We start from the raw sequence: 10,108 nt of genomic DNA on the forward strand, positions 1-10,108 counted from the left end.
ATTGGCTGTACAATAAAAAATCCTTTGATAATTTGAGTGAGGGTTGCTCTGACAATTATATGAGCCAATTCTGGGGAAGATTGGACAAGAATTGTAGGAGGAGTAGCGAAAAAACATCTTGATCCAGGGAATCCAACAGTACCACATATTTGTAAATCGGCCATACGGTTCAAAAGTTGTGTAAACATGTCCAACTTTAACCCATTGGTGGCGCTAGCATGCTCCAATGAGGACTGTCCTTAATGAGTATGCCAAATTTCACAATTTTACCATACGGTTCTAGGGGCTGCCATAGACTCCAATGGCGGAAGAAGATGTGTAATAATAAGAAAAGGTAGAAACACTTAAGTGGCTCTGCGGCTTCGCTGCTTGGCCACCAATTATTTCTCATGAACCATTCATTCAAACATCTTCACAATTGACACCACACATCATTGGGTCCTGATGAATACACACGCCAAATACAGGGTGGAGATAATCAAGCCACAGGCAGAGATTCCTGCCCTGGTAGTTAAATAGCCTCTGGCATTTAAGTAAACTTTCTTGTCTGCCCGGCTATTTCTCTTACCCAGCCCCCTCCCCCTCTTCTCCCTCCTCCTTTCCCTGGCCCAGCTCCTGCTTAGATCTACCTGCTCAGGTGACACCTAATCCTTCCCCCTGGCGCTGCTGTTCCCCTGACCCCCCCACCCACAGACAATGGGGTAGGCTGACTTTACCATGACCTAATGGATCTGGGTGTGGGCCACACCCCCACACATGCCATTTCACTGAAACTAGAGTTTGGCTTTGGGGCTGTGTGTGGATGGGGGCAGGGGTTGTGTGTGTGGTGGTGGGGGGGAGGAGAAGAGTCACAGTAGAGGAGGTAACTCAAAGTGTCTATTTGACCCTTTCTTCCCCTCCTCCCCTTTTGCCTTTGTGCCTGAACAGTGGCATGGTGTAAGGTTCAGAATATGAGCTGTTGCATGTCATGTGGCAGTTTGTCCTAAAAGGAGGGGAGGGAAGAGGTGTAGGAAAGACCACAGTGGCTGTTGGGAGGATTTTGCCATGTGATTTCCTGTGGCATGATGTGGCCATTTAGAAATGTACTAATTTACGTTCACGTATAACATTTGCAAGTATTATTATTCCCTGTGAGACCAGGGTACTGGGGCATTTGTGTTACTCCCTGTAAGACCAGGGTACTAGGGTAGTATTGTTTCTTCCTGTGAGACCAAGGTATGACATGGCCAGCTCATCAGGTATCTTTGCTATTTGTTACATTTACATTTAGTCATTTATCAGACGCTCTTATCCAGAGCGACTTACAGTAAATACAGGTTCATTCTCCCCAAGGCAAGTAGTGCCTTTCCCAAGGACACAACATAATTTTGCATGGCAACCTTCTGATTAATAGCCCGACTCCCTAACCGCTCAGCCATCTGACCCCCCTTTATTATTCATGGTTCTTGACTCTGGAAGTACCATCCAATGTAGCATAACTTTTAATAGTCATATACTTCCATTTAGTTTTGTATCCCTGGTTTCAAAGCACTAACGCCCTCCCCTTTTCTATTTGTCTTCTCTTCTTCAGCTTCAGGTGGTGATCGTGTAGGAAGAGAGAGAAGGAAGGAAAGGTATAAAGGAAGGAAGGTAGGTGGAAATGGAGCTGCCAAATCATGCCAAACAACTGCTTCTGCAACTGAACCAACAAAGGGCGAAGGGCTTCCTGTGTGATGTCATCATTGTGGTGGAGAATGCGCTGTTCCGCGCCCACAAGAACATCCTGGCAGCCAGCAGCATCTACTTCAAGTCCCTGGTCCTCCACGACAACCTCATCAACCTGGACACGGAGATGGTCAATCCGTCTGTGTTCCGGCAGGTTCTGGACTTTATCTACACGGGCAAACTGCTGTCCTCCTCCACTGAGCCGGGCAGTGAACAGAGCTACAGCGCTCTGCTGACGGCCGCAAGCTACCTCCAGCTTCACGATCTTGCCGCTCTCTGCAGGAAGAAGCTGAAACGCGGCGGGGGGAAGCCCCTCGCTGGGAAACCCCTCGCTGGGAAACCGTCTTCCCAGGGCGCCCTTGGGAGAATACGCATCATCAACCAGCGCCGGGCCTCCTCAGGCCCCCTCAACCACTTCTCCGCCACCCCATCCGATGCCGACCAGATGCAGCCCGACGACGGAGTCCGCGACAAGCTCTCGGACGACGAGACGTTCGCTGGGAACAATGGCAGCACTGGGGGGAACAACGGCAGCAGCAACGGGAACCTCAGCAGTGGCGGGGAGCCAGACCTGGGGCTGGACTTGTCCAAGAAGAGCCCCGCCTCCGGGGGGGGGGGCAGCGGCGACGCCCTCAGCCCACACAGTTGCCAGGAGTCTCCCCAATCTGCCTCAGTGTCCACCACCAACAGTGCCTCTTTGGACGACTCTTCCACCCTCCTGACCGGCCTGGACGCCTCGTGCCCTGAGCCTATGGAGCTCACTCCCACCCCCAGGGCACCCAGAGATGGCACCCCCCAGCCCCCTGGACTGCAGCCCCGCAAGAGCTCCCGTCAGGTTGCCCGGAAGAAGGAGTGGCCCAAGAGAGAAGTGTCTGGCCTGAAAGCCGAGGACAGAGACAGGCCCCTGGCCAACGGGGTCATTGTGGGGCCCAAAGATGGCCGCTACTCCAGTGGAGGAGCAGGAGGAGGAGGCAGCAGCAGCAGCTTTATCTCAGACCAGTCCTTCCAGTGCAAGGAGGAGGAGGAGGAGGAGGGAAGGGAGAATGGCCAGGAGCATAGCGACGAGAGCGGGGAGAGCGACGGGGAGAGTGGCGAGACAGGTCGAGGAGGAGGAGGCGGAGGGAAAGGAGGAAGAGGTGGCAACCGCAGAGCCAACTACGTCTACCGCCAGGAGGGCTTCGAGCCGGCATTCGGGGACAACCTCTACGTGTGCATCCCCTGCGGGAAGGGCTTCCCCAGCTCGGAACAGCTCAACGCCCACGTGGAGTCCCACACCGAGGACGAGCTCTACATCAAAGAAGAGGCCGGCACCTTTGTCAAAGAGGAGGAGGAGGAGGCCGAGGACCTCTCGGCTGCACCCGCCGCACCGGCATCCGCCTTCGGAGGCTGCGAGCCGCGGCCCTTCAAGTGCACGGTGTGCAGCAAGAGCTACAAAGACCCGGCCACCCTCCGCCAGCATGAGAAGAGCCACTGGCTCACACGGCCATTCCCCTGCAACATCTGTGGCAAGATGTTCACCCAGCGCGGCACCATGACGCGGCACATGCGCAGCCACCTGGGCCTCAAGCCCTTCGCCTGCGAGGAGTGTGGCATGAGATTCACCCGCCAGTACCGGCTCACCGAGCACATGCGCGTGCACTCGGGCGAGAAGCCCTACGAGTGCCAGCTGTGCGGGGGCAAGTTCACCCAGCAGAGAAACCTCATCAGCCACCTCAGAATGCACACCTCGCCCTCCTAGGGGAACCAACAAGCCAAAGAACCCTGGGAATCCAAACCGGGGGGGAAGAGGAGAGAAGGAGCTAGCTCTCCCCGGTTTTCGTCCCGCCTCAAAAAGCAAAGAAACACGCACACACTTACATACACATTTAGATATGCGCACACAACCTTTTTAACACACTTGTTTCCAGAACTGCATTTCTCTGGGCTGAGTGTGTGCTGTCACACATGGCGATCAGGGTGTGACACACGTGTGCATGCACACACACCTCTCTCTCTGGCCCACCTGATCACTGTTATTACCTCTAGCCACACACACACACACACATGTACACACCGTCTCCAGTCTGGGATTGCTGCTTGGAGTTTTTAGTGGCCCCAGCTCTGGTTTATCAGATTGTCCAGTCCTCTCAGGCCCAGCAAGCCCAGACGTCTGGTACCAGGCCCAGACGCTGTCCCAACAGCACCTCACCACACGCAATAATCTGAACCTGAACATATGGTTGTGTTGTAACAAATCAGCTTTAGCTCCATGTAACAGTGGGGACGGGACATGGGAAAGGGAGGGGGGTGGGATGCATGTGGGCTGTAAGGGAGGGGGGGTGATGGGTGGGGGGAGTGGGGTGGTGACCCTCTCTATGCTTTATCCTGACGCGTGAAGGGGGTTTCTGGTGGGTAGAGGGTGGGATTGGATGATTCAGATTATTCAAGATATAATGCTCCCCTCCCCCGGTTGTGGCTGTGGGGAAGAGAGAGGGGGAGGGGAGCAGTTACCTGGGGGCAAGGAGATGCCCCCCCCCCCCCCCAGGTACGAGGTCCAGTCAAATAACTTTTCTGTGACTGTTTCAACTGGAAGCTTTGGGGATTTTTCTTCTTGGAAGGGGAGGGAAGGGATGGGGGGGGGGGGGAGAAGAAGGGAGAGAGAGGTTGGTGAAAGCTGAACGCCATGCTCAGTGGGTACGTTTATTTTGTCTGTATAGCTTTCCTCCCCTCACAAAACAGTTAAGTCTATTTGTATAGGCTTGAGATTTCTCTACCTCGGGTGACTCTTACCAACTCTGTTGATTAGTTGAACTTATGTAATTACTTGTATAAAGTGTGTAGATTCCAGTTATCTTACACCTAATGCTTTAACCTGCCCATCTCTCAACACAGGTTTTTAATGCTTTTAGATTTTAAATGTTATAGCATAGTTTTTAACAATCGTTTTTTATTGTTACAGAGAGCAGAGATAGCTTTTGCGGGCGCTGTACTCAACACACCCCCACCTCAAAACGTACTGTATCCTCCTTGCCTCCAGCGAATAGTGGTTAGTTAGACTAGATGCAGTGTTCCAAAGATCGTTGAGCTAACTAACAAACGTTGCTAGACAAGTTCATAACCAAAGTTATAAAAAAATATGTACTTAAGATATATAGCATACTAAATTATTTTGCTTTTGCTTTTTTTTTTTACTGTATAAAAAACAAACAAATTATTAATTATTTTCTCGTTCCATACAAATAAGTCCTTGCTTATGAAGAAATCTTGACCACTGACTGGAGATTCAGGAGAGATTCTGTGTTTGCAAGGAAAGCTTGTGGTGATAGGTGGGCGGGTATGAATGTGAACTTTACACCAAAAGAAATGTAAAGTTTACTATGTTCCCTAAACATTTTCTCTGTTTCTAAGGGGTCCTTCTCATCACTTTATATTCCCTAACTTAAAAAAAACAGGACTTGATGACAGTGTATGTGTTCTGTTCAGACCAAAAAAACAAAAAAAGATTGAATCTATAATCATGATTTTTAATGTGAAGTTCTAAGTTTGCTTTGTTAGATTTTATTATTTTTTTGAGCCAGACTTGTGAAAGCTTGTATAGGGGAGAGGCTGAGAGGCACTGGACAGCTCAGCTTATCATTTATTTCTCCTGATTGTATCACACAGACACACACTTCCAGACCTGATTGTATTATACACACTTATCATAGCTGATTGTATCACATGCACACACACACACACACACACTACCAGACATCTACATTATCACCTCTTCTTTCCCTCTATGAATATGAGTTAATCACCATTGTCCCGCCCTGAACCTGGGACATTATAAACCCCCTCCTAGCCCCTACACCAAACTCCCCACCCTCCCAGCTGCTGTACAGCTCCTCCACCCTCCCCCAGGAGCAAAATTCTCCTACTTGGAGCTTTTGATTTAGGCATTCCTCTGTTGTGTTGGCTTTATTACCTGTTTGATGTATACATCCTCATGTTATGGTCTGTGAAGCGGTTTGGGTTACCATAGTAATGCAGCTACAGTAAAAAAAACAACAAAAAAACAAGCATCAGTTACATTTGAAGGTAGCTGCGTTCTGGACGCCCCACAGATGGTCTGTGGTAGTCTGCACAGTCCTCTGAGGAGTAGCAGCTACTGCTGAATGATGCAGAGATCCACACCCCTCTCTTCTACCTAGTAGTCATTTTCTGCTAGTGCTTATACCTAGGGATGTCCTCCAGCTTAAATAGGTGTCCATGACTCACTGCCTTTAGATGACTGCTGTGGTTGTGCAGGAGCGCAGGCAGAGGTGTTTTTCTACAGCAAGGTCTCGTAATCTCACAAGGATTCTGCAGCTGCAGTCGAAGAAACCTTGGTTTGCTTGACAAAAAGAAGAAAAATCTCAAAACTGTGATCGTACTACTATTACTACTAATACTCCACACTTCAGGGATTGTTCTGCATCTGGGAATGCAGAGCTCTCAGCTACATTTGTAAGACATAGTATTGTATCAATTTCTCTGTATTTTAATCATGGGGAAAAAGAAAACACTAGTTTCATATATAAGACAAAAATAGGGGGGTACTTTTTCAACTAACACAAAGAGCCTTAACACAAGGCAGGGCAGCTGAAAACAAGTCTTTTTAGTTAGTAACAAAATATGTTCAGAAATAGTTGCAAAGATGTACAAAGAACTAAGAAAAAAAAGAAGCTCATACCCAAATCCACAAACTATTTTTTAAACCAAAGCACATTTGAATGATATTGAACCGTGTGTGGCTCTGAAAAAGATACATATGTATTTATCTCATTGTTTACATGAACTTTTACAGTTTTACAGACCTCAATGGAGGCAGGGCCAGCCAGAGTGAAGGATTTGTGAGGTTGTGTGTTTTGGGAGGGCTTTTACCACAGAGGTTGCTGCCAAAACAAAAGTAGGGCATCAGGCCCGCAGCGCTGCTGCATATTCATACAGGGGGAGAGCGGGGGAGGGTGCGGACGTATTCCCCCTCTGCCAGCTGGCTCTAGGGTGACCTGGGACGCCCCTCTTGTCTGCCCGCATGCCCTCTGGCCTGTGGTCTGTCTTCAGATGGGCCAGCACCAGAGGATGGGGGGAAGGGGGAGGTTAGGGGGAGACGTGTCCTTGACATATTAATCAAAAGGCATTGTTAGTCTCTGGCCTAGGGTCCTCATGGACTTGAGGGCCAGCTCTACTGCTGGGCTTTCAGGGCATGTGGGGGGTGGGGTTAGTTCTAGAACTCTTTAACGGTACTTCCAGGTTGTTTCTGCCTGGGTTTGGAGGGAGGGAGGGGTTTAGACACATTCATGGATGTATCTGTAGCTTGGGGTGGGCTACATCTTTACGGGGCTGTAGGGTTTTAACTGTGAATGTTCCTTTCTGCTTCTGTGGGTATGTTCTAAATTGATGATGATGATTGTGGTGACTACTTAGCTCCTGTTTTCTGTGGAGGAGAGAGACACATGCCTCTGGCTGGCCTTGCCTCAAACATAGTTGGTGCAAACACTTATTGACAGTGTTCTTTTTTTATCAAATGTCTATTGTTGTCAGTAATGAATGTATTTATTTCTGGTGTCCTGACCCGCCCCCCCCCAACCCCCTCGGTGATGAACAGTCTTGGTATTTGAGACTGGAGGGGGGGGGGACTCTTGGGTGGTATTTGTTTTGTTTTAAAGATTTCAAGCTGAGAATCAAAAATGACCCAAAACAGCCATTAACCACAAATCTGTGAAGGGGACTTTTCTGGGGAGAGCTGGTTCTATGTAACTTTAAACGTCATACAAACTCGATGATGTACACATGTTACTGTGTCTGTCTCAGCTACTGCTACTACAGGCTGTAGGGGTTCTCGTTGTTCACTGTGGGTGTTTGTGCCCTTGTTTTTTTGGGCACTAAAAGATGACTCACTGATTGACCACACACTGGGGGGAGTTGAACTTTGACCTCCAGAGTGTGTGTGTGTGCGTGTGTGTAGACAGGCAGGTCAATGTGGCCGGTCTCAAGCGATATACTGTATCTCCTCAAACACTCTGCCTGGGTGCTGCCAAGATTGCCATGATGTTTAAGACCCCCCCAACCCCTCTCCCCCAACACTTACAGCTCAGACCTCGTCATCCACTCACACTCTTTCTCTGAATGATAGTGTTCTCTTAATGACCTAGTAATACTTTTGTCTTAAACGCCCGCCACTGTTTCCATCATGTCTGTTAACTTTTTTTTCTCCAGTTTTTACAAAGTAATGGTATGGTCCAGATAGCTTTACTAAAAGTGCACTTTGTACGTTCTTTTTAATCATCTGGGCTGTCTAAGGCTGTCTAGTTGTGACTCATATCTCTCACTAAGGATGACTAAATAGGAGTTAGTCCTCATAGAATTCTTGTGTTCCTTTCCTACATCATATCAATGCAGTGTTACAAAGCTTTAAAGAAACCATGTACAAAGATCTAACTAGACGGTCGACAGACTGTCAGAGTTGACATCACCTAACTGTGTCTCTGCTGTTTTAATACCTCAGTGTTTCACCTTTCAGACTTTTCCTCTTTCTCCTCTGCATCACCCCTAACCTCCCCTCCTCCCTCCCTCTCTCTTACTTCAAACCCCGACCTCCCTCCTCCCTCCCTTCCTTCCCTGACCCCTGGGCCCTGGATGGCTCCTCACCTAGTCAGGGTTAACCTTGAGAACCTCCAGGACTATCTAACCTTAATTTACACCCAACCCATAGTGCATCCCATCCCGTTTCAGACTAACCCTAACCCAACCCAGACATACTTTAGCCTTTGACCTCTCTCCGTTGAGTCCTGAAACCAGTCCTGGTGCCAGTGCTTTCACCACACACCAGTGACTCGGCATGTTTGTTCTGCTATATCCACATCAGTATTGACTCATCGACTCAGAACGTTACCTCAGACACCTCAGTGTTTACAGCAATACGCTATCTTGCCATTGACAAAAAGCTTTTCTGCGTTTGCGTTTTTTATTACTCCTAACTGAGAGACCCTTTTAGGACCGTCCGGTTGTAACCAAAATATCATCATTTTCCAAATAGTGTTTGTAACTTGATATGTTTTATTTTATTTTGAGCTCTCACTTGTTTTTCTGGCACTTTGGGAACTGAGTGCACTCCAGTTTGATGGACAGACACTATTAGCTGCTAAACTTGTACTTGAAAATGTGATTTAAAGAGTTTAGAGTGAAGCTGCTCCTCTCGGGGTCTGCCTTTACATAATGGATGTTCTGGCAGGACTGGACCGGTAGGGTCATTGACCATGAATAATTGAGGGCCAACACCCCTTCTCCCTCTCTCTTCTCTCACAAATATACACACCTATAGTTCTACACTTTCTCACACACACACACCTATAGTCCTATACATCCCCACATACCCCTTAAGGCCTACACGCTACATATACACTACACTTGCATTCCATTGTGTACTTCATTTGCCTACCGCAAGCGCTCTATACTTGTTTACACGCACACCTCCCCAGACCTCTGGTTGTGGCAGCACCCAGGCAGGGAACTCGTCTCTCCCCTCCTAAGAGAGCTCGTATTCAGGTCAGAGCTGTCGCCGTGGCGATGGGGCTCGCTAACTCAAAGTGTCATATGTAAGTGTAGCACGCTGACCTCAGCACTCTCAACCTTGCAGTCTTAATGTACAGCGATGAGGAAAAACAAACTGTTATTTTACGATCTTTTCATTAAAAGCTTGATCGAAAATGGCTGTTCTGTTTGTCTGATCTCTTGTTCCTCTGGTGTCATGTTTTGAGAGATTGTGTGTGTGTGCCTGAAATGGAGGGTGTGAATTGGGAGTTGTAAGAATGGTCCTCACACTGTACAGGCAGGATACCTAATATGCAAATTTAAATGATACTTCTATCCCCACACACAACATATATCCCACACACACACACACTCTCATTCACACACATTCCATGCATGGCAGTGGGAGGTGTGGCCAGCACAACCAAGGGGCTGGTATGAGAGAGATAACGACTTCAGTGGATTGATGGGAAGATGGAGGTGTGGCCCCATGTCTTGTAAAAAAATAAAATAAAATGCAAATGTTTTTTAACAATATGTGCACTTTATACATTTAGTTGCCTACCCATCTATCAGTATACCTCTCCTGTTTGATATTCACTCAGTTTTCCTGTCTTCTTTTCCTTCCTCCATTCCCACCACCACTCCATTCCAGATCTCTCGCTCCCACTCTCAACACCTCCTTCCCTCCCTCTTCCCTTTTTTTTGCTCCAGCCGTTACCCCTCTGGCTGCATGGTAGAGGGGGAGGGTTGGCATTGGTTTATTGCCCCTCAGTAGCATTAGTGATGCACCCCTAGAGGTGTCACATGCTAAATAACTGAGTAGGGTAGCGGTGAAACGATGACGTGGGTGTGGACAGTCTAGTCTAGT

At 48.4% G+C, this 10,108-nt stretch overlaps 1 protein-coding gene across 1 annotated transcript in view; it reads left to right on the forward strand.

Annotated features, from left to right (window-relative positions):
• LOC124463624 (hypermethylated in cancer 2 protein-like) overlaps positions 1–9,461 on the forward strand; it is a 29,953-nt gene extending 20,492 nt beyond the window's left edge. Inside the window, exon 2 of the mRNA XM_047015418.1 lies at positions 1,571–9,461. Coding sequence (XP_046871374.1) covers positions 1,640–3,442 — 1,803 coding nt within the window. The 5' untranslated portion in view covers positions 1,571–1,639 and the 3' untranslated portion in view covers positions 3,443–9,461. The remainder of the gene's footprint in view (positions 1–1,570) is intronic.
• Positions 9,462–10,108: the final 647 nt, after the last annotated feature.

Source organism: Hypomesus transpacificus, unplaced genomic scaffold, assembly GCF_021917145.1.
Source record: "Hypomesus transpacificus isolate Combined female unplaced genomic scaffold, fHypTra1 scaffold_30, whole genome shotgun sequence".
NCBI classification, from domain to species: domain Eukaryota; kingdom Metazoa; phylum Chordata; class Actinopteri; order Osmeriformes; family Osmeridae; genus Hypomesus; species Hypomesus transpacificus.